At 46.8% G+C, this 24,149-nt stretch overlaps 2 protein-coding genes across 7 annotated transcripts in view; one reads left to right on the top strand and one right to left on the bottom strand.

The window, feature by feature from the left end:
• The window catches only part of EIF2AK3 (eukaryotic translation initiation factor 2 alpha kinase 3), a 42,562-nt gene extending 35,511 nt beyond the window's left edge, over positions 1-7,051 (top strand). The window contains exons 14-17 of the mRNA XM_080590098.1: positions 1,531-1,698; positions 2,293-2,394; positions 4,672-4,734; positions 5,825-7,051. Of these exons, the coding sequence (XP_080446224.1) occupies positions 1,531-1,698; positions 2,293-2,394; positions 4,672-4,734; positions 5,825-6,001 (510 nt within the window). The 3' untranslated portion in view covers positions 6,002-7,051. The remainder of the gene's footprint in view (positions 1-1,530; positions 1,699-2,292; positions 2,395-4,671; positions 4,735-5,824) is intronic.
• LOC308194331 (histamine H2 receptor-like) lies at positions 6,438-21,197 on the bottom strand. Of its 6 annotated transcripts, none has more exons than XR_013950450.1 (6): positions 18,854-21,197; positions 15,246-15,376; positions 14,861-15,149; positions 11,562-11,738; positions 8,465-10,925; positions 6,438-8,272 (listed from the first exon to the last, which is right to left on the bottom strand). XR_013950450.1 is itself a non-coding variant. In XM_080590102.1 (6 exons), exons 3-6 carry the CDS (start codon positions 15,262-15,264, stop codon positions 10,247-10,249), a joined length of 1,164 nt encoding a protein of 387 aa, XP_080446228.1. In that variant the 5' UTR covers positions 15,265-15,376; positions 18,854-19,019; positions 19,578-21,197; the 3' UTR covers positions 6,438-10,246. The 6 variants fall into 6 exon arrangements, 4 of the variants coding, with proteins under 4 accessions (XP_080446228.1, XP_080446226.1, XP_080446227.1 ...); XR_013950451.1 differs by having other exon boundaries at positions 9,233-10,925; XM_080590102.1 differs by having other exon boundaries at positions 6,438-10,925; positions 18,854-19,019; positions 19,578-21,197.
• Positions 21,198-24,149: the final 2,952 nt, after the last annotated feature.

The raw sequence follows: 24,149 nt of genomic DNA, 5'->3' as shown, positions 1-24,149 counted from the left end.
AAAGATGCTCTGGGTTTACAGGGCGGCAGCTTTTGTGCACTAAAGGAGCTGGGACACCAACGGGCAGGACATTCATCACTGGAAAAAGCAGCGAGAGAGAAGACCTGGCTCAGATGGCAGTTCTAGAGGCAGGATGTGGGTGCTGTGGAAATAACAAGTTAGGTATAACTACTTGCTTATCACCAAGCTGCCCGGGTGTTTTACTTGCTTAGAAAAACAAGAAGCCTTTTCTTCTGTCTTTGCGTGGAGCGGGTTTGTTTTTAACTGAGGAAGTCAGATGGACTTTGAAACAGGTCAGCTTTGTAGTCCTTTAGTCGGGCAGAAAAATATTGCCCTGTGTCTGCCTGTCTTCTCCTGTTCCAGGGTTTATGCCAACAAAGCTTGGACCAGGCTTTCCCAGCCTTGAAGGTCCAGGAGCGATAAGAGCAGCGTGCCCAGCACCACCTGCTGCTTTTTCCACACGTAGCTTTCCCTGTCCATAACCCTGAAGCGCTGCTGCTTCCCTTGGCAGAAGCAGTCTGTTCTTTCTCCAGAATCGTGTCTGTCTCTATCTGTGAGCCAGGTGGAGCAGTCAGCTTTCAAAGAAGAAATCACTCATTTGGCATGTGTTGTGTCATTTTACTGTGAGGGTGGCGAGGCACTGAGCAGGCTGCCCAGAGGAGCTGTGGCTGCCCCATCCCTGGAGGTGCCCAAGGCCAGGCTGGATGGGGCTGGGGGCAGCCTGGGCTGGAGGGAGGTGTCCCTGCCCATGGCAGGGGGCTGGAACTGGGTGATCTGTAAGGTCCCTTCCAACCCAACCCATGCAGTGATCCTATGATCAGCCAGAATGCAAAGCTCTGGAAGAAATGATCTGAGATGGGTACCATTAGCAAGTGAGGCACCCATGGGGATTTTTCAGTTCTGATTCCCTTTATCAGGGGGTTAAAAGCAAGACAAGGCAAATCGTTGCTGTTGTTGCTCTTGTGAAGTACTTAAGCTTCAAATAATAAATTAATTCCGTTACACAAATGGTTATTCCCACAGTCAAACTAAGCAGTACCAGCTGAAAAGCACGCCTTGTTCCCGGACTTCCAGTCTATCTGTAAGGTGATAACCAGTACGCAGCACATCGTCTTAATGCTGCAAATGAGTTCAGCACTTGGAGACTGGAATAAAAATACCTAAGTCAGAACTGTAGCACATGATGTGAATTTGCCATGTGTTTGGAAAGTTGGGATAACTTATCTGTGCTGTTCCCCACAGCTGTTGACTTTTCTGCATGTCACCCATTAGATCTGTGTAGTGTTAGTGGACCTCTACTGGAAGACAAGAAATGAGCAGCCTGGGTTTCAAGAAGGGAGCCTGGTTAACGCAGGGGTAATTCTCTTTTCCTGCATAGCTGAGGTTCTTAGCTAGTTCTGCTCATGTGATGTTTAAGGGGCATTTTTAGCCCTGACAGCATGAATTATATGAGTATCTACCAAGTGTTGTACCTGGCAAAACACGTTCTTGTTTATAACTTATTTTCTTTTCTCCCATTTGTTTTCTCAGCCTTCCAATATATTTTTCACAATGGATGACGTAGTAAAGGTTGGGGATTTTGGGCTGGTAACTGCAATGGATCAAGATGAGGAGGAGGAGTCGGTACTCACCCCCATGCCAGCTTATGCCAGGCACACAGGACAAGTAGGGACCAAACTCTACATGAGCCCAGAACAGGTTTGTGTTCTCTACTCTGAAGCTATTTCCAGCACGACCTGGGAGACACCTGAATTCCCGGGAGTTCAAAGATCAGGCACTCCTCCTAGAAAGTTGTTGCAGTTGAGATACTTAAATTATTTCTTATCAAAATAGAGCTTTGAGCTAAACTGAATTTCAAAGTTAGTACTTTTAACATGCATGTATATAAAAAACATGTAAGACATACATATATGTAATTTTTATATATAATAGTAAAAAAAGTGGCTAATGATTTCTACTTGATGGATTGATTTATGTTGCTTTTAATATATTAAAAAGATAACTGTGATACCTCAAGTTAATTAAGGTTGCAGTATTGTACATGAGGTTTAAGTTGAAACATTTTGCCTTGCAGATGGGTCTGATGATCAGGAGGCCTGATGATCAGGAGCTTGCTCAGTCATACTCACTTGATAAAGTTTCATGTGCCCAGAGGCTGTTACAGTACCTGTCCTGTTTTCAGCTCTGCACAGCCTTAGTCACTTCCCTGTGTTGAAAGGGGGCTGATTACGTTGTATGTAACTCCATGCAGTGACTAGATTGACTGACCTTACCTTAATTCTGAATTCTCAGATCTGTGGGAACACCTATTCGCACAAGGTGGATATCTTTTCTCTGGGACTGATTCTCTTCGAGCTGCTTTACCCTTTCAGCACACAGATGGAGAGAGTCAAGGTACGTATGGTACAGCACCAAGGATTATCTTCAGTTTGATCGTTTCTTTAAGAGGTGTTTGCTCTGTGAAACACTTGCAAGCTGTTCCTCACAGCTTTGAAACAGTGTTGGAACTAGGAACACAGTATCTTTATCAGCCTTGCACATACCCCTGAATCATTGGAAATGAATTGCAGTTTTCCTAATTTGTGCAGTCAGATTGAGGCTGTAACTTTTTTACAAAGCTCCTCTGTTATCTCAAGTAAGAGAAACCATTGAACTAGGATATCCAGGATCTCAAATGGCAAAGGTTGTAACTTCAAGCCTACCAGCTCATTTTTTGTTCAAGAATTGGAGTCATGCTGTGTGTTTCTACCACTTCTTCTTTTTGCATCTCCAGAGCTTTTTTACCCAAAACGTTGAAAAATTATTCCTTTTCTGATAAAGTCTTAGCGGTAAGTCTATCTCATTGCTCCGCTTAAAGCAGTAATAGATGACTTTTATTGGATCAAATGTGAATTTGGGAGGTTTGACTTCCTTGCTGCTAAGATGCACGTGAGATCCATCTTTCAGAGGAACAGCTTCATAGAGAAGAAAGCTACAGCCAGAAAGGTTTTTCCTCTTGTATGTGGTGACCAATGACCTCTACAGGAAAGAAAGAATTGTTATAATATGTATTCATTGTTAATGTGTTTGGTTTTTAAATGCTTATGTGAAGATGGACTGGTTTTAGCAGAGAGCTGAGAAGCACACTATGAATGCAGCCTGACCAAATGCTTCACCTATGCTGGTGTTGCTTTCTCTTCCTTAAAATTTTCTGGCTTTTTGATACAGAGGAGCAAAGTCCAGAGAAGGAATGACAGCACTTAACTTGAACTCCTTGTGCTAAAACCAATTTGAGTTTCCCTAAATCAATTCTCCTGAGACAAATGCCCAATAGGGAGCTATCCTGGATTCTTAAGATGTCCTGCAGGAATGACTACAAGCTTTGCCCTTTCAGTTTATGTCCTGACTATAGAAGCAAAGCAAGTAATCAGAATGATTTCTAAATTGTATGCAAGACCCCATGAATTTTGCTTCTTAACAGAGTAAGAAGATTGCCCTAACTTGCCTAGATTTTCACTTTTTGATAAAAAGAACCTCCAGACGTTTCTTGTCAGTCCTGGAGACTATAGTCCTGGAGATTAGCTTCTTTAATAGTTGCTTCCAAGTTGTTAACTGAAGTTTTCCTTGGCATCAGCCAAGTTTTATCGCTGTTAGCTGAAGCGAAGAATGCTCTGCCTACCCAGGGAGCCCAGCAAATCCTAGCAGTCTGGGACAAAGAGCTGAAAAACCCCAGAGGAGGAGTGCGAGACCTGCCTCTGTCTCAGACTGTCAGCAGTTAAGTCTCTGGCAGTGCAGTTTATTTCCAGATCAGATGTTGAGAACAGATCACTAAATGCACAGTGACTTGGTAAAGGAAAGAAGTGTTTTTGAAATAGTTTGTCATAAAACTCAGTTCACTTGAACAGGAGATTGACTGTTGCCCATCACTATTAACTGATCAGTTTGTACTTTCAGTGAGTAATAGTGGATTTAATTTAACTTCAGAGTTCACATATTGTGTGCTCGAAATTGTACAAAAGGAGATCTTCATCAAAATAAGTGCTAAATGCTGCCCTTCTGCACTGACAAGATGCTAAAGTAGGCCGTGGGTTTCTGGAAATCACAATTTCAATTCGTGAGACAGCCAGCTGCAAATATTTTATGGCTCAGTGTGGAGAAAATCCTGTCACTAGATGGAGCCAACGTGCTGTCTGTGCAAGAATGACTGACTGACAGGGATTAGCTACATTGCAAGGACACATAAATACGCAACTTCTTTCAAAATTGCTGATAAATATTAGTCTGTAAATATTAAGCAAAGACTGTGCTTACATTATTAAGACAGAGCCAGTCATATCGTGTCTTAATACTGGTGTAGGTGATCTTGGGGATTACAGGTGCTACAGAGTACTTTATTGAGCCAGAACAGGAAGTAGAAATGTATGTATTTGGATGATTTAAAGCTGCAGAGATCACAGTTCTTGTAACATGACAATTTATGTAACGTGATTTCGGGTTCAGGCTGTATGCCTGGGAAGCAGCAACTTGCCTGGTTAAGCGTGTTGAGATTTTAACCACTAAAGTAAGACCTGTAAACAAAGTTTTTCTCCATCAGGCTGATTTCTTTGCAGAAGTGGCATATTTTTCAAAAACAATAACTATGTTGAAGAGTGATATTTTGGAAAATTAACATTTTTTTTAACATTTTTGCAGACCCTGAGTGATGTTAGAAACTTGAACTTTCCACCACTGTTCACTCAGAAATATGCACAAGAAGTAAGTACGTCTCATGCTGGTAATCGTAGCCTTTTTCTTTGCTTTCCAACTGTTTTGCAAGTAAAAATAGAAGGGAAAAAACACCCAAAACACCAGCTTTTGTTTAAGACACATTTCTCTGCCTGTGAACTTTACTGTCTTCCAAAATTCTAACATTACAGAACATTATAGTAGTGTGGATGCTGATGCTTCTGTCACAAAGTTTATCTCCGGTAATATACAACATTACTTGTTTTCTCTTGTTGCTTGATGCTACTCTTGTTGCATACATCTTGCTGTGAGTTCTTGCAACAAATCCATATTCACAAAGAGAAGGTGCAGAGTTCTAGACAGAAAGTGGAGATACCACAGTAGCATCATGGCTGTGTGGGATTTAGCTCCAGGAACTGGATCCTCGAGTAGAAAACCAAATTAGTCAAATCCTCGAAACGATACGGTTTCAGATAAAAAGAGGAGGTGATGTACAAAACCTCCTGCTTAGAAAGTTGAAGTGGTTTTGGGTTTTCTCGGTAGCTTCACACCACTAGCTAAATGAGACGAGCCTTTTTTGCTTTACAGCTGCAGGCTGTCTGGAGGAATTCAAGGTGTTGTGCTCAGCTGGAACAGGACATTTTGTTTTCTACTCTGAAAGATGCTTTGTTAAGTAATTCTGACTTTAAGACAGATTTTCAAACTACCTGTATATTTAAAGGAAAACTTCTGACTCATCATGAAAAATTACTTGCATGGCTTTAATCACGGCAGGCTTAAGCATAAAGCTGAAAACTACTCATGAATTACATTTCATTTGTTTTAAAATCCTTATGATTCCAAATAACGTAAAGGCTTTATAACTATCGAATCTTGGGTCAGATTTGATTTGACAAATAGATTGTAGTCCTTGATAGTGAAGGCAATTTCAGGAACGCACAGTGATACGTTTTCAAACATTTAATGTGTTTCTAATTACTGTGCCAAGATACTAATACCCAAATTACTAAGAAAGCAACTGGGAACACTTTCTAGTTGTTCATACAAACAGCTGAAGTCAGAACATTAAATAAGGGTGAATTTATGAATTGAAACACACACATCTAATGTTTTCTTTCAGTACACCATGGTGAAGGACATGCTCTCTCCAAGTCCCACTGAAAGACCAGAGGCTGCAGCAATCATAGAGAATCCTGTATTTGAAGACTTGGAACTCCCAGCAAAACCAGTGCTTAGGCAGAGGTCACGGACAATGAGTTTATCAGGAAATAAGCACTCGAGACAACCAAGCAAATAATTATCCTCAGGATCGCTTCTTCCACTCAGCAGGTTTTAAAGGGATTGTTCAGCAAAAGGATCCTATGATGCAGAATGTCTATCTTGGAAACGTTTACTTAACTTTTTTTGCCATGATTAATGTTCAAGACGTGTTGGACAGATTTTTTGTTTACTTTGACAGCCAACAAAAGCCAGTAACCACACTTCTCACATTCCATTTTTCTTACCTTAACTCTCCTAGGTGGATGGGTCCAGCTACTGCGCTTACCAATGTTGTACTCCATTATCTTTTTTGGGGGGGTTGTTGGGTTTTTTTGGGGGGTTTTCGTGTATTTTGTTTTTTTGAAGCTTGTAAATGTCAGCTTGCTGGGTAAGTGAGAGATCTGTAACATGTAAATAGAATTAAAATACTGTATTTTTATATAGCAAATTACAGTCTCTAAGCCTAGTGAGTGTATATCCGAATCACTTGCTCTTCAGTGAAATGAAGATGATTTTGGAGGAAAAAAATGACTCCATTTTTGTCCCTGGTGGGTAAACTAGGAATCTGCACTATTTTTAAAGCAAAAAAAATGACCACAACTGTACATACTGTCACTTTCCATAGCCAGTCATTAGAGGAAACTTTTCTCATGTTTCTGCACTATAGTAGGTCTTAGGGAATGCATTTTATAAAGATAAAACGGTAGGGAAGGAAAAGGAGCTTTTAGCCATTAAAAGAGGGCTTATAGGCAATGGTTGGAAGAGCCATAGTAAAAATTATGTACGAAAATGTTGTGATTCTGACAATTTAAACCTAATGAAGTCATACGTGTCGTATGTAATCTTGTAGATTTGTACTTTTTAAAAAAATCAACTGGTAGGCATTTGTGTAATCTGCTAATTTAACTGCCTAATGCCATGCTTTTATTTCTCATTGTAAATATGTTAAATTTTATTTATAAAATACAGAATCAATCCATTTGGGTTGGTGGTGTACAGAATGCACTTGCTATAATTGTTGAGTGCATTAATTATTGTGACTTCTTTCAAGTCTAAATGATTTAATAAACTTTTTATTTAAAAAAAACCAACAACACAGTAGTTGCTTCTGTTGAAAACCTGCATTGTGCCTGCTGCAGGTGGCAGCCTCGTGCAGTTGGAACAGGGACAGGCTGTTGGTTCCTGTAACTGGCTTTGCTCTCCAGTCCTGTACTTGCCACAGTGCATGTGATGATGTATAAAGATGTATATGGTGCTTGGAAGTGAGATGCTGGCTGGAGAAGGGAACGGAGTTGTCCTAAACGGAGAGGTGTGGATTATGGAGTCCTGGAGGTAATCTCTCAAGTGTTAACAGTGGGATAACTCCTACACTATTAGAACAATTTTTGCCTAAATGCATTTTTCTGGTTCTACACTAGTTTTCAGGTTTAGTTTTGAAGTTGTAGTTCTTGAAATCAGTTTCTTAAATTTGACTTCAGCTACTTCGGCTCCTTCTGGGGATCACTGTACTGTGGTATGATGCTGCGACTAGAATTAAGCCAGGTGACACTTGGGGTAAGCCAAGAGTGGCTTGCAAAGATTTTCTCCACTGTGCTCTCTGATGCTTCTGTCGTGGATGCTGGCTTGTCCAGTTGAAGCCAGAATGCTGTAGTGAATATTTGGTCAAAACTAGGATTTTATCAAGTTTAGCTGCTTCAAAACAGAAAACTGTCATCTTCCCTTGTATTGCCAAGTTTTTAATGTCAGTTATAGTTGCACAGTTAAGTGTCCACATTTAACTGGGTGAAGCTCTGGGTGCTTCTGTACCTTTTCTCCACCAGGTCAGTGAATACCAATGGAGAGCAGAAGGTAAGGAATGAGCTATCTTTTCACTTGCTGTACCTCTGCTGGATTTAAGTAGTTGCTTGTTCCAGCGTTCCTCAATGCTTTGACCAAGAAAATCTTTTCCATGACCAAAGTGTTTCTGAACTTGGGTATTGAAGCGAGCCCTCATTGCCCTGCCTCTGGCAGCTCTGCTTGCTGAGCCCCACCACTGTGGGGTAAAAGGACACCTTCATAGCTGTGCTATAAAACGCCTACCTGGGCTTCAGAACTCCCATAAGCACTGGGACTATTTCACCAGCTCTTCAGAACCAGGCTACGCAGACTTCCAATGCTGTGTTCTATCTTTGTCAGACCTCTTAACTACGCTGTGCTTCTCTGTTCCTTCCCTGTCCTGCAGGATGCTCTTCTTCAGACCAAAGGGTCAGCAGTGACTGAAAGAACAAAGGCCTGGGGTCTGATGTGCGTATCCCTCTGTGCTTGCATACTGGAACGGAAAGGGAACAGAAAGCAGTGAAGGCCGGCTTCTTCTCAGCTACCTACAGACAATAGCAGCAGCTTTCCAACCCTTCCTGGGATCCCAGGCTACGCAGGTCAAGCTGCAGTCCTGGTGGCAAGCCTTGTACCAGCCTGTGTGTCTCTGCTGTGTGCACAGCTTCCCAAGATGCAGAAGCCTCACCTGTACCAGTGCTCAGAAAAAGCCTTCTGGAAAACTTTTTGGAAACCATCCCTGCAGAGTTTCATGTCCACAGAAGAGGGGTCCGAGAGCAGCCTCGCAGTGCAGTGACTCTCACATAAACCAGTGTAAGACCGCACCAGAAACAGAGTGGGGAGAGAAATGGCTGTTACCTGAGCAGTCACTAGTGCTCGTGGGACTTCACTGTATCTCTGTTCGTGGGAGGGTTGGCTCCTATTTTACCCAATGTTATTTATGATCCTACAGTGACACTCAGGTGCAGGTCTGCCTTTCCAGGGTCCTCCTTCAGTGAGGTTCTCCGTGGCCCTCCTGCAGGGAGCCAGTGTTGTCTGAAGGCCAGATAAGCGCTCAGAGCAGTAAGAACAACCATAGAATCAGAGAATCGTTTGGGTTGGAAGGGACCTTAAAGACAATCTAATTCCAGCCCCCCTGCCATGGGCAGGGACACCTCCCACCAGCCCAGGTTCCCCAGAGCCCCATCCAGCCTGGCCTTGAGCACCTCCAGGGATGGGGTATTATCCATAGCTCCTCTGGGTAGCCTGTTCAGTGCCTCACCACCCTCACGGTAAAGAATTTCTTCCTTATATCTAACCTACATCTCCCCTCTTTCAGTTTAAAGCCATTCCCCCTTGTCCTATCACCACACCCCCTGACAAAGAGTCCCTCCCCAGCTTTCCTGCAGCCCCCTTTAGGTCCTGGAAGGCTGCTGTGAGGTCTCCCCGGGGCCTTCTCCAGGCTGAACAACCCCACCTTCCTCAGCCTGGCTCCATAGGAGAGGTGCTCCAGCCCGCTGATCATCTTCTTGGCCTCCTCTGGACTTGTTCTAGATCCATGTTCTTCTTGTGCTGGGGCCCCAGAGCTGAATGCGGGCTCCAGGTGAGGTCTCATGAGATCAGAGTAGAGGGGGACAATCCCCTCCCTCACCCTGCTGCCATGCTGCTTTTGGTGCACCCAGGACACGGTTGGCTTTCTCGGCTGCAAGCGAGAGAGATGGAGAGGGGAGAAAGGGTCTGAAGATGCCACCATCTCCTGGCATCTGACACGAGGGATGTTCCCTTCCAGAATTAATAAGGAGACTTGCAGATAATTCACAGTAAAGCCCCTGAAGAAAGCCCCTGGTCTCAGATCTTACAAACAGTAGCCACAGAGGCGATGCACAGCGAGTATTTCTTTCTACCTGCTGCTGAACCAATCCCAGCCTGTCAGCCACCGAGGCCAAAATGGGAAAGCCCTAAACCTGTATTTCAGAAGTGAGTGAACAAGCTGAAACCTGTGCACACAGCCCTGGCTGTGGAGAGTGTGAGCAGCTTGACCAGATCCTTCCTGCCACCTCCCGTTCACAGAACGACAGTGTACTTAGTACACCTGGTCACATTTATAAGGTAAACCGCAAGATGGGAGCTACAGGGGCTCGATCAGGAAGAAATACTGTCACAACTTGAGCTGTAGATCACCAGGATGTGCATACAGTAAGACAAAGTCACATTATTCTACTGATTTCTTTTCCCCAGCATGAAGATTGGATTCGTATTAGGAAATACTCATTAAAAAAATAATTACCCAGGAAAGAATGAGCTCCGTTAGCTATAACAAATTCCTCTTTGTTCATAAAACGGTGGAAGAGAAAGAAATGCATCGTTGTCATATGCCCCCAGCTGTAATATTTCAGCCCCTCCATCCCCTATTTTCCAGCCGTGTACTTTTCCACGAGGACGTGCTCTTGGACCTTTTACACCACCACCTTTAGCAACCAACTCTGAGCCCCTACTGCTTGGGCTTGCCCTTCAGGACCCCGTTGGGCACCGGCACGGTGATGCTATATTCCAGGTCGGGAGCAGTCCTGGAAAAGGTGGCTATGGAAACCATGTCCTCCCCGATGTCCACCTGAGACCTGGGCCTGCAAATGAGCAGCTTCTTCAGGGCCCGCTGGAAGTCCCTGTTGAGGAAGGCGTAGAGCATCGGGTTGATGGTGGAGTTGCAATACCCTAACCAAGTGATGACCTTGAAGGTGTCCACCAGGACCGTGCTAGCGGAGTCGGTGCCCCGGGCAGCCAGCCAGACGTTCAGGACAAAGTACGGCAGCCAGCAGAGCACGAAGACAGAAATGATGATGCTAATGGTCCGCGTGGCCTTGTTCTCCAGCTGCAGGTGGTTCTGCCGCTTGCTGTTGGGGTGGTAGTGGAGCTCCAGGGTCTGAGACATGATACGGTTGGCCTTGAGCCGCGACGCGCGGTAGATGAAGAAGTACATGCTGCACATGACCATGAAGGGGACGAAAAACGCAAGAGCGGAAGCCACAATGGCGAAAATCCAGTTGGTGACGAAGATACACTCTGTGCCTGCATCAAAATCCACCCCGGGGATCTCGTTCCAGCCTTGCATGACAGGAAGGAAGGAGATGAGGGAGGAGTACACCCAGACCGTGCAGGTCATCACAATGCATCTGCCGAAGGAGAGAGATGGGGAGGGGGGAGAGGGTCTGAGTTATTCTGAGTTGAGAACATCCAGTACAACCCAATCCCCATGGTGACCCGTGGGGGATATCACCGCTCGGTATTCCCAAAGGGCTTTGAGAAGGCGCTGAGCTGGGAAAAAACTGGGGTACAACACGTCCATACATCAACAACTCTAATGACTGGGTGCTTGGATCCGTGGCTTACAGAATTGGGGTCAGCGTAAGGGATGCTCAGAGGTGGCAGAAAATAATAAAAAAAAAAAAAAAACAGGAAGAAAGGTTTTATAGAGGATTTTTGTTAATATTTAAAGCAACAGCAGGTAGATCTTTCCAAATGGTTTCAGCGTTAATATCCAGCCATTATTTTACCTGCCCGAGGATCCTGCCTGCAGCGTCCTCTCTGCCCCCCCTCAGACAACCTTCCCCACCCTGCAGTCCTCATTTCAATGTTTCACGTGAAGCCTTGGCAGGAGCAAAGTTCTGCAAAACTTTTAAATGGTGCAAAGCTCCTTCTGTTCTGATTTGGGGCAGAAAAAGCCAATGGCTCACTTGGTCCCTTTTCATTATAGGCCACGGTGAAACGAAAATTTGGAGGGACCTGGAATGAGAAGCAACTACACTCACCTGCCACGGGACATCCTTCTCGAGTAGTGGTAGGGGGTCACCACGGAGCAGTATCTGTCCAGGCTGATGAAGCACAGAGTGACGATGGACGCGGTGCAGAACATGACGTCGAAGGAGATCCAGACTTTGCAGAACAGTTTCCCGAACAGCCACATCCCCGTCACCTCGTAAATGATGCTGCGAGAGAAAACGGGTAGAGACCAAAGCTAGAGAGGCTGATTTAATGTATTTCGAGATTCCACTGAAGAAACATCGTATTTTAACATGGAGATGAGCATGCAGCATAGTGAAGCTTGGACACCAGAGATTCACCCTCAAAGTGCAATCCAAGGCATTAACCCACCGGTGGGGCATGGCTGAAGAAGACCAAACCCAAGTTTCTTGCCTGCAGGTGCCTTGATCGAGGTGCTTTGCTCCAAAAGCTCCCAAAATACACATCTGTGCAGCCTTGTTTATCCCAGCTTTTTCCCATGCCATATGAAGCACAGTGTTTTACGAATCCTCCCCAGTTTCTAAGGTGTGGAAGATGCTGCCTCTGCCAAGAAGCTCACTTTTCATCTGGTCTCATGCTTCAAAACTGAAGGATTTCAACTCTTTGGTTAAAAAAAGGAATATATATATATATATATATTCTCAGAGGAAGCTTGAGTGGCTTGTACATAGCTCACAAATGCCTCAGCGAGGGAAGCACAACAGCAAAAAGCAGACGTTATGCCAAAATTATTCCCAACAAAGTCAGGGGGGGCTGTAAGAAGTGAGCAGCGAAGGAAGGAACATATGGCAGCTGTAGGAAGGCTGATGCATGTTCCTACAGCACTCCATCAGCTGCAATTTGCTTCTCCTTTCTTTCACCAGCTCTCTGTAACTCCTGGGGTGCTGCTGAAACAACCATTGTGTGTGAATTTGGTGTGGAAGGCTGAGTACCCACCTAATGCTGCAAAGCTTTAATTATCCTGTAGCTTCACAGCTTTATGGCCGAGCACGGGGAAAGCAGAGCTGCAGCGGGGCCCTTAGGTGGGCTCGGCTGTCTGGCAGGGGCAGAAAGAGCCAAGTTGCTATCAGGAGCTAGAAGCCAACACCTGCTCTGCATTTAATTAGCAACCATTCATTAAAACCACTTGTAAAGGTTGTTTTAGAGCACAACAAGCACGGTAAGTGCATTGCTGGAAGTGTTGTTGAAGGGCTCCAGCTGCGGGCAGCGTTTGATGTGGGCTGCTGCTCAAAAGTCCCCAGCAGGATCTGTCCCTACGACCTGGTGGCCTTCGCTTGGGCAGAGCGGAGGGTCTCGTTGTACAGCGCGGAAAGGTTTCACGGCTCTTTTTTAGATGGAGAAATGAGAAGACAGAAGTCAAACTACAGGTCTCGGGTGGCTTGGTGGCACTCCTCGGAAGTCCTCCTTACCCCCAGAGATGCGGCGAAGGCTGGGGTGTGAGCACCTTGGCCGGCCAGAGGCTGACCATGCCGCTGTCCTGAACGTCCCTGCACACAGATCCCGCACCTAACGGCCACCACCACGCTTCTCCTGGGACCCCCCCTGACCTAGCGATGTTCTCGGAGTGCAAGGCAGGGGACACCCACTCCACTTTCTCTGGTGCATTCCCTCTAAAGGCCCAGGAATGCAGCAGGTTAAAAAGGACTGATAAAAGCCCAAAGAAGCGCACCCCACGAGCAGAAATGAAGTCACCTCGGTGTTTCATTTTTGCTTGTACAGCTCGAAACGCTCAGCCTGGAAACAGATGGGCTGGTTGGAGGATCCAGACAATGAGCTGAGCACAGCCGAGCTGCTCCTTCCAGCGAGCCAAACCACGAACAAAGCAGAAGTCTTGCTCCTACGATGTTAATGCATCAGATGGCAACCACGTTTTTCCTTTCTTTCTATCACAAAACCTCTTTGTGCTGAGCCAAACTGCCTCCTAGGGTCATTTCTTTGCCTCCTCTTTGCCATGTGCTACCCGTCACGCACACCGAGGAGCAAACTGTGCTTCAGAAGAGCAGCACGGGCACGAAGCTGAGAAGCTGGGTAAGATGTGACCCACCAGCCCTGCCCGAGAGCCTGCCAGACCTCGCATCAGGAAACCTGCAACATTTGAGGGGCGCAGACCAGAAGCAGAGCTGCTGGCTGTCCTGCTCCAGCAGCAGTCACGTTCCTCCACCATCCTCTTGTGGCACTTCCACCGCCCCAGCTTCCTCCGACCCCAGGGAGAAACCCCACCACCAGCTGTACAAACCTCCCCGTGAAGACCCCCATTCCCACCAACTTCAGTAGGGTAGGAGCAGGTTCCAACGAAGCTGCGCTAAAAGCCCCCGGCACAGATATTTGCAGTGGGGAGGACAGGTGAGCACAGATGGATGACTCGAGAACCGGAATTTTAAAATTTACTCAGTTCAGAATTGAAGCTGGCAGTAGTGCTGTTTATAGGGCACCATTAAGTGCTTTATTCCCACCTGACAGTAGAAACCACTAACTCAGGTTGTCATTTTGTTTTGGGAAAATACCTTTCGGTGCCAAACTCGAAAGCGTAGGCAGCCCCATGAGAGCTACGGCTCGAAATGGGAAAATAGCCTTCAGCTCCTTTGTGGTGCTCCAAGAGCACTAAAGGCAGCTCAGCCACCCACCTTACACCAACTTACGGCCGCTTTGCAGCACGAGACAGACAGACCCAGCACGTCTGGGGATTTGTTTCCATAGAATCATCTAGACCACAGTTGTAGCCAGGTGGTGAAGGCCCTGATAATATACACCTCGTGCAGGGAGAATCATCCTCTGAGGGCCTGAAGAGGCACTTAAATATAGAGAGAACGTAAACTACCCTAGAAATAAAATCCTAAAATAAAAATAATATATGATTAAAATCCTTACTTTTACGCAGGGAGAGGGGAGATGGCCTTCGTCCCCATGCCAACATGACAGTCACTAATCTGCAATGGTAATAGGGGCAAAACAATTCCCCCACATGCGGTGAATCACGTTTGATACCCTACTGCAGGCTGCAACGTTTCTGTTCGTGCAGGCAAATGATCTATTTTGCGAGGCTGCCAGCCTTCCCCACAGATTCCACTGGCGTGTCGCCTTCCGAGCCAGAAGGAACAATCACAGTCCCGTGTTTCACCACGTGTGTGAAGAATAACATCTTTGCATGTGCTGGACGAAGACAAGCTCCGTCGTCCTGGAGCCGTCTGGAAAGCTGGCAGCCTGTTACACAGGGAACCTTGCCAACAGGTTTCTGTTGGGAAACTGAGGCACGGAAGCCTGTGTCATCAGTGACCCCGAGTTCAAAGCTCAGGGGAGCACTTCTCACCTGAACGGCATGACCAGGCACGCTACGAGGAAGTCTGCCGTGGCCAAGGACATGATGAACATGTAGGTGACGGTCCGCAGCCTCTTTTCCACCACCGGGCAGATAAAGACTACTGTATTTCCCAGGAGCGTGACCAAGTCGATGAGGGTGAGTATTAACCCGATGACCACCTCCTGGAGGCCGACCCCCGCCCGGCTGCCACCTCCTTTCACAAGGGATGATGCAGCAGAGGAGAAATTAGAGAGCCAGGACTCGTTTTTGTCCATCAGCATCCTCCCACTGTTAAAATCTGGATGACAGAGAAGGGGAAACAAGTTAAAACTTCCACACGCGATGAAAGGGAGTACAGCAAGCATAGTTATGCTCCGTTGAAAACTCCACACACCCTGCTGCGTCTGTGCCATCACTGCCCCATGGTTATCAGGCCATCGTGGTTATCAGTCCAGAAGTGTCTGATACGTGGCAGGGTAAACGTGCGGCGCTGGCTGAAGTGCTTCACGGCACCTAAAAGCTCCCCTGTGGATGACAAGTGTGTTATCAGGGGAAGCAGATACAAGGGAAAAAAAAATCAAACTAAAGCTCTGAGAGCGGAGAGAAGACAAGCAAGGAGTTGAAATCCAAACTGAAAGCAGCTCTGCTAAACCCCGCTTAGCAGCACGCCATCCCCCCGAAATATATTCTCATTAACATCTTTGCTGTTCACAGACCAGCTGAGGCTGCTTGCCCCGCCTGGTTGCCGTCATAACCCACAGTTCAGTGGCCTGGCCACGGCAGGTCTCGGTGGGAGAGGATGCTCCCCGCTCTTCCGTGGGTCAGGACAAATGTCTCCACAGTTCAGCGTGCCTCCGATGGGCTCTTTAATGTCTGTCACGTTCCCCAGCACCCTCGTCATCTCTTGGTCAGGATGAAGAGCCTTCAGCAACTTGCTCGCACGGAAGCAACCTGAGGCTCCTGGACACCTCTGCAGCTCTTCTAAGTCTGTGAGGGACCAAAACTGCAAACAATTTCCAAGAAGTAAAAGCTCCGTGGATTTATATAACGGTGTAACGATGTTCTCTGTTTTGTCCCTGACTCCTTTTCACTGCAATTCCTAATGTTGTTTGCTGCTTTTGATTGGCACTTAGCACCGAGCTGACCTTTCCACGATCCAAAGATCTCCTTCCTGAACGGTAATGGTCAGCTCAGAGCCCACTGCTGCGGATACAAAGGTAGGATGAAATCAGGAAATTAGGTTCCCCCCCCCTTTTCATCATCCTCGAAGTCCGTCACTTCACAGCTGAATTTCTTCTTCCATTTTAACACTCAGTCACTGAGCCTCATAAAAGCTTTTCTGCAGGTCTTTAGGTCAGGCCCTGTCCTCCGTACCCTGATTAAACTTGGTTTCACCCGCGAGTATCACCACATCACTAGTCAGCAATTTATCCAGTTTGTTAGGGATTTGTTGCACTCCGCATCCTTGTCAAGAGCGTTGCTGATCTGTCTGCCACACATAAGGGAAGGAAAGCTCCAGCTCTCCCGAGCTGGGACTTACTGCCCGGGACCTGAAGCTCTCCTGCCCCACCAGCGCTGAGAACAAGCAGCTTTGCTGGGCATCGAGCCCCAGGCAGGTGCTGCTAAAAGGCTGCGGGGTGTCTGAAGTAAAGCAGTCACAAGGAAAATGTGCCTTGGGCAACATTTCACATCCTGATAGCACCACATACAAATAAAAAATACAAAAATCCTACCTCCAGCTCTCCCGTTATTAACAGGAGAGGAGAGCCTAGGACGTTCACCCTGACAGTCCCTTTGAGGAGGTCATCGAAATGGATGGGCTGCTGAGAACAGTTTGATTTCGATGCAGCCCCATTTTTTGGCAGAAAAGCTGCTCAGCGTGCTCTCCTCCTGACACCTCCACGCAGCCAGCACGGTGACGGCTGGCTGACAAATCCCCAGGGCTTACAGGGTCACCATCTGCCCTCCAGCTCATCTGAGGCTCTGCCCCCATCTCCCACACCTCCTGGGAGGTGCTGGTGTCCCCACACCTCCAGGGATGCTGGGGGTCTGGAAGCAGTCCTCTGGCGCCCGCCTGAAGTTGGTTCCTAACCAGACGAAGCACACAGCCACCCCATAGCCAGCCCCACAGAGCAAGCAGCGTTAAGATGGGCTCTTAAGACATTAAGAGGACAAATCAGCTTTACTTCATTTCAAAACGTTCTCCTTTTTTTCCTCCGGCTTTGAATAACTCTTGATGAGAATGCTGGGTTTGTTGTCTGAGGTTTTCAGATGTAACGCCGAAACAAAAGAGCTTAGAAGTTACATCTTCCTTCTCCTGCGGGCTGTGCTCATGGTTCAGGACGTGCAAGTGTTCCTATGAACAATTAAAGCAGATCGTCACCTACACACAGCTGCTCTGGTACTGATCCGCGAGCACACGCTGCTCTCAATCTTCAAGCAGAAGAGGGACACAGCTCTTAGAGTTCATTTTTGCAAGCTCTCTGTGATACCCAAGTACCACCTTGGCCACCAGTACAGCCCAGGTTCGGTCTTTCCAACTGGGAAACCAACAGCGAGCTGCTTAATGCAGGGTATCTCTTGGAGCACAACACGATCCTCACAAGTGACAAACGTGTCCACGCTCACAAAACATCAAAGAAACACTCATATTATTTTCGGTCATGACGCAAGGACAGACCGAGCAGCTGGAAATCACACTTATTTGACCACCTACGCCACTTCTGCGACAACAAATATTCAGCAAAAAAAAGAAGGGATGATGGATGCTTGAAACTTCAGGTTTGGATTCAAGGTGCAGACGACAGGGTCCTGCTGCTGCGGGCTCCATTTCAAGCATCCCCATATAAAGCTCCTGGAAGTGCATCCGCAGCGCATCTGCTCTTTATGTTACAGCCAAGCATCCTTTTGTTTATTTGTTTGGTTGGTTGTTTTTTTAATTTGCCTCTGGCTGGGCAACCAGCAACTTATTTCTTTCTTACTAGGAAGTGCTACTTACTCCTGAACCATCTGGAGCCTTGTTAATACAGGAAAGCAGGGGATGATACAATCTTGAAATCTCTGTGGAAATCTTTGGGACAAAACAGGATGCGCCATCCTCCCAAGGGATGTACTTTCACAAAGGATTGGAATAATAGGTACTTAAATTCTTGTATGAGCTGCAGCAGCTCATGTGGCTATGCTGCTGATGTAGCACAGTGTCTTTAACATCACTCTTTCAAGCTTTCCTGAAAGGAGCCCCCTGAAATCAGTGGGATAAATGTCCCATCAAACAATGCTATGAGATCAGCCCAGGCAGAATGGGGACCTCAGGTTCCTCGGGGTTTGTGTTGCTTCTATTTGGATGTAACAGTTATGCTTCCCTCCAAAAATTCATTGGATGGATTCTGTTCTCAGTCCGCCCGAGAGAAGTCTAGAAGCAACTCCATCATTTCAGCAGCTTTCCTTGAATATACAGAAAGTCTGACCTAATTTATTCATCAAACAAATCCCAGGTAAAAGGTTAATTTCATCACTAACGCGTATATTTTGATGGAAAGGGAGGAAAAACACCCTGCAATCTCAAAGCTGACTGCACTCCAAAATCTTACAGGAATCGTGAAAACTGGAAATACATTTGCTGCCACTCTGCACCTCTGCTAAACTGAGTAAGAGTCGGCATAGGGCAACACACAGTTGCCCCAGGACCTCTGTGGGAGCTGAGACCACAGCAGGACAGCAGCGTGTTGAACAGCGAGTTACTGTGCAAGGCTGGCGATAAAGGAGGAGGAAAGTCCCTGTGGGTGCTCCCACCTGTAAAACATGCATTCGAAGAGGCCATGCAAATGTGCCTCTGCCTTGACTTTCCTTCTCTCTCTCCCTGTTCCGTCTGAAGAACAGCATTTCTCAGGCACAGGCGGTTTATTTCCATCCCCAAATCAGCACAGGGGAACGCCAGCTACCTCTCCAACACCTAACCAGAGCTGCGTCTGGAAGCCCACCAGAAGCAAGCGTGATCCTTACCTTCAAGCCTGGCCATTACGGGCAGCCGGCTGGCTCGAAGCATCCCAGCAGCATCTCGGAGCAGCAGCGGGGTGCAGCTTTCAGGATGCCCCGGTCCCTTCCCACCAGGCGCTCCCAGCCAGGCTGCGTGCGAGCATCGTCCCCGCTCCACGGCCGCGCGTCGAACCTGCATCATTAAACAGCACAGCCCTTTCCCATTCGACATCTCCCCTACAGAAGCAGCATGCACTTTTTCTGCGGTAAAAGCGAGTCTGTAGCGCTTCTCCGAGGAGCAGGCACAGGCAGGAGCACGATCGTACACTACAACTCAAGGCAAAGTTAAACCCGCGATGCGAACGCAGGGAGCCGATGAGCCGGGCTGCGAAACCCCAAACCCTGGGGTGCAAGCAGCAGCCTCCGGGGATGCAAATCCACAACCCGTGGGGGTGCAAAACCCCAACCCAGGGGGCTGCAAACCTCCAAGCCCCAGGACGCAAATCCCCGGTCCCTGGGATGTAAAACCCCAAGCCCCCTTGTTGCGAATCCCATGCAACAGGGGGGTGAATCCCCAAGCCCTGGGGTGCGAACCCCATGCCATGGGGGCAAACCGCCAGCCCCTGGGGTGCAAATCCCCAACCCTCAGCATGCAAAACCCCAATTCCAGGGTGCAAAACCCCAACCCTGAGGTGCAAAACCCCAACCCCCGAGGTGCAAAACCCCAACCCCCGTGAAAAGCCCCCAGCACCGAGCGCTCCGGGCGGCGCCCCGGGGCACGGCCAGCCCTCCATGGACGGTGCCGGGGGCGGTCAAATCGCCATGCCCCAGCCCGGGGGACCGTCGGCGGCTCTTACCGGCAGCAGCTGGAGCCTCAGCCCGGCTCCGGAGCCCGGGGCCGGGGCAGCCGCCCCGCCTCTCCCCGCCTCCCTCAGCCACCGCCCCGCGGGCCGGGCTCAGGGGCCGGGGCTCCCCCTCCGGGCTCCGCGGCCTGCAGGGCCGCACCGCCTCGTTGTGGCAACTGCTGTGTGAAAATACGGCGGGTTTGGGGTTTTTTGGGTTTTTTTTGCTTTCGATGTGTAAAAAAAAGTGTATTTTGGGGGGCCGCGTTGGGTAAATATAGCGGGTTTCTGCCTGCGCTGCGTGGAAAGAGCGGGGTTTTGGCCCCTGTTGTGTAAAAAAGAAGAGGGGGTTTTGACCCTAGCTGTGATATAACAGCAGTTTTGGCCCCTGTTTTGGAAAAACAGCAGGGTTTTGGGTTGGTTTTTTGGTTGGTTGGTTGGTTGGTTTGTCTTTTTTTGCATCCTACTGTGTAAAAAAGTGGGTTTGGGCCCCTTATATGTAAAAATAGTAGGGTTTTGCCCCTGCTGTGGAGTCTTTTTTTTTGTCACCGTTGTGTAAAAATACCAGGTTTTGGGGGGAGAATCGGGAGCGTTGTGAGGTGAGCCCACTCGCTTCCCTCACCTCCCGCGAGGTGCCTGGAAGCCGACAGCAGCCTGTGGAGGTGCCATGTCCTCAGGGGAGATGCTCCTCAATGGGCTCTGAAGGCAGGTCTCCTCCTCCCAGCTCACGTCTGGGCGTGGAGCAGTGGCTGGCACCTCTCAGTTCCCGATTTCAGCTCCATGCTCCGGTAGAAAACGAACTTGGCAAGGAAAGGTTAAAAAACGTGGTTCTGGGAGAGCCTGGGTGTCAGGAACACAAGGCTGGTGTGTGCGTGCCTCATCCGTGGCTCCTGTCCTGAGCCAAGCCCCAGGTCTCACAGCCAGGCACACCAGCTCACCTTCACGCTGGTTGACCATCACCAAAAGCTGGCTCACCTCTCTCACTAATTTGATTATTAAGACCATGGCTTCACCTATCACAGAGAACATCCTTGGAGAATTTTCTCAAAGAGTCCGGAGAGGAAACATCTGGAGCAGGGTTGGGAAGAAACCCAGATGCGCCGTCCTCTCCCTAGCATAGCTCAGCTCTTGGGCTGGACACTGACCTTTCACATTTCAAGCTTCTGCTTGACGTTAGTAATCAAACTGGGATGGATGAGCAAGTTTGGAACATTTTCCATCGTATTTATTCCTTCAGAAATAGGAGATTACCCTTTAAAAGTAATAAAGTCTACTTTAAATGATGCTTTTCCAGTGCAGCAATGAAATAAAATAGGAAAAGAAAGAAATGCAAAACAAGTTGTATCACACCTAAAACCCATCTAATCTCTGTATTTTCCTTTAATAAGACTGGACAAAATACTTTGTATAAAAGTGGGGAAATAAGACATGCATGGATCAGAATATTTCATGATTGATTTCTGGATTAATTTCATTGCTTTAATCAACAAAAATTTATGTGCATTTCTAAAAAAAAAATCTGTTTTGACATCTACGGAAAATAATGCCATTGTGTTTAAAGTTATCTATCAATTTTCCTTTTATTTAAAAATGGCTTTTAGAAAGCTTGAAATCCAAGCAAAATATTTTGTTTCAGGTCAATATAACAATTTTCAAACCTGGAGGAAAGTTGTAGGGTACGGTTTGCCAGCGAGCTCTTGAAGCTACATTCTGTCTTCCCACCTCCTGCCATCAGTGCCACTGAGCCAAGCTGGGGAAGACAGGCAAAGGGGAAGGAGTTGTAATAAAAATAATTTAAGGATTGAGGGTTTTATTTAAAAAAGCATATACCAAACCCTGTTATTTAGCTGGTGCTGACAACCAAACATCAACACATAGAATGATATTATATGTATCATAGCATCATAGAATAGTTTGGGTTGGAAGGGACCTTAAGGATCATCTAATTCCAACCCTCCTGCCATGGGTATATGTAATAAATAAATAAGAAAAAAATTGGTTTTTAAAAGTAACAGCTACTTTATCTTTTTGACAGCCCCTTCCTAAAGCTTGCTTTTTCTTCTTCTCAATGTCACTTGAATTTATAGTGCGAAAGCAGTTCCGAAAACCTGAAAGAACCTGCCTCTGTCAGTAAATTACAGTTTATTGATCATTATCATGGGTTATATTTAAGTGTGCTTGGTTGGATGGGAGCAGTAAACGCCTGTGACTTGGGCTCACGGCAGCTCCCGTTACTGTCTGCGGTACCCAGAGGTCTGCAACTCATCTGGGTTCTGGCTCACTTCAGCCAGCTATCATCATTTTCCTCTCACAGTGGCTTTATCTTCGTGTAATCTAGGAAGACTGTCAGACTCAAATAATAGAGTTTTGAAGGAGTAGAGAGTAGTAATAAAGGCTTGCAGTTCTTCAAGCGTAATAGTACTGATCCCAAAAACTGACAAAAAAGATAACGGTGAGAAGGTGAGGAAAGCGGTTTGGGCAACGTGCTGCAGATGCTGTGTCAACAGCTTGGAGTAATGTCATTTGCGATCGATACCACCTGCTGGCAAGTCACAAGCCATCAAAAAACACGGCACAATTTAGCATATATTGTAATTTCTAGAATACTCTAAAGCAGGAAAATGCTCATACGGGTTATTGGGGTTTTGTTTTTACTTTATATGCCAAGCTATCTGGAAAGGGAGGAGTCAGGAAAAATAGAATTTAATTGACTTTCTCATCTTGGCAACAAGAAGAGAAATAGGAAGCGTACACCCCACAGTCTTTTGCATATCAAAAGCAGCCTGACCTCAGAAAATCTTAACAGTGGTAGAGCAGTGTTCATGCAGACACCGAGGTAAAACTGAAGGTAGAACGCAACAAATCGCCTTAAATTGCCAAATAAGAGGTACTGGGTGTGGAAGACCCAGGAATAATTAGAGGCTTTATTTGCCCTTAATACCAACCTGGAAAGTGGAGTCCCTGCAAAAAGCAAGCTGTTCTGAAGAAGGATCTCTGATGAATATGTTAAGTTGCCAAGCGGCAGGATGCAAGGAAATGCTTTGCTGGGTGGGTTTTAGACATCAAGGTTTTGGTGGTGAGGATATTGCTATGGCATATGATAAGCCTATCATGCAAGGAGATCTGCCAAAAGTATAGAAAGTAACAAATAATAATATTAAAAAAAAAAAAGCTAAATCACATCAGACTGGATAAATAGGCCCGGAGGAATGTCAGATTTTTTTTGTGTGTTTTCTCTTCCTTTATGTTTTTAGGGCGAGCCTGGCATGATGGTGCATCCCCTTGATCAGCATCGTTCTTGGGGCAGCTACAGAAGGAAGAAACGAGCATTTGCTTTCCTGTCTGTCTTGATATAGCCAGGTGTGAAGCTGTGCAAACAGTTCCTCTCCATTATAGACTAACTCTTTAATAACTTGGCTGATTGACAGCGCTTCTGAGCAGAAGCCACCGAAGACTCTTGCTAAGCACTGTTTTCCTAGCAGCGCTCCAGGCCAGAGGCAGCTGCCTCTGGGGTGTGCTCTCTGCCAGCTCGCGTTGGTGTGCTGGGCTTGATTTCTGTGGAAGTGGTGCTACCCGTCGGCTCCAGCACGAGTTCCTTTGGCACACGATGCCTGCTGTGCTCCCTGGCTGCGCTTTTTAAGACCTTACGTGCTGTTGTGGCTGAGACATTTCTTGCTCTCGAAGAATTCTCCCTGACAGTTTCCTTTCCTTCTTTCCCTCCTCATCCCCTCCCTGTATATTTACGTTTTCTCTTTCAGGTGGGATTGGTAAACCTTTTAGTTTGACACATTCACCCCTAAGATGAACACCGAGGGACGACTCCTGTTGCCACTCATCCACGCTGCAGGCGTTCAGCTCAGCTGCTCTGTTCTGCTTCTCTGCTCCCAGAAGTCAACCCACTCTTCTCCAAAGGCTGTGTAGGGGATACACACTCCTAATTTTTGCAGTCTCAGTTGTATCTAATTTATATTCTTGAAGTAAATAGCGTGGAATGACAGGTAGCCCATGTCGTTCTACTGAAAAATCAAGATCCTCCTGGTTTTCGAGGAAATTGGAAATTCCCTAAACATTCCCAGTGAAACCCATGGGAATTACTGGAACCTAGGACAGATAACATTTATTATCTCAGCACCCATTATTTCAAGTCAGGAAGAAGAAAATAGAGTTAAGGAACTATACCCAGAAAAAAAAAAAAAAAAAACTAGTAACAACAAGCGTTTATAAGCATCAGGATATTTTTATGGAAGTGCCCAACATTTTTCAACCTATAGGGCAATTTTGGGTCATTGGAAGAATCCCACTTGGAGAGGAGAAAGGCCACTTTTCATTTCAAAACTTCCAAACCCAAATCTGAAAATATAGTAGGTGTCTCCCATCCAAGTGCTGTTCCACCCCAGTCTTTGGTGGTGTTGGGGATGCAAACTACTCTTTGACAAAGAGCAGGGGTGGACAGCTGCAAAGATGAGGGCGATTTGGTGGGG

The sequence above is a fragment of the Anser brachyrhynchus genome (assembly GCF_964034855.1).
Source record: "Anser brachyrhynchus genome assembly, chromosome: 4".
Lineage (NCBI taxonomy): Eukaryota > Metazoa > Chordata > Aves > Anseriformes > Anatidae > Anser > Anser brachyrhynchus.
Note: the sequence above shows the minus strand (reverse complement) of the source record. Positions and strands in the feature narration are given on the sequence as shown.

What these genes read in the sequence shown, in the direction of transcription:
- LOC308194331 (XM_080590099.1), bottom strand. An exon ending in TGCCTGGTCATGCCGTTCAG is followed by an intron (nt 11,739 to 14,860) that starts GTGAGAAGTGCT and finishes TTTCTCTCGCAG; the next exon opens with CATCATTTACGAGGTGACGG. An exon ending in AGAAGGATGTCCCGTGGCAG is followed by an intron (nt 10,926 to 11,561) that starts GTGAGTGTAGTT and finishes CTCCTTCGGCAG; the next exon opens with ATGCATTGTGATGACCTGCA.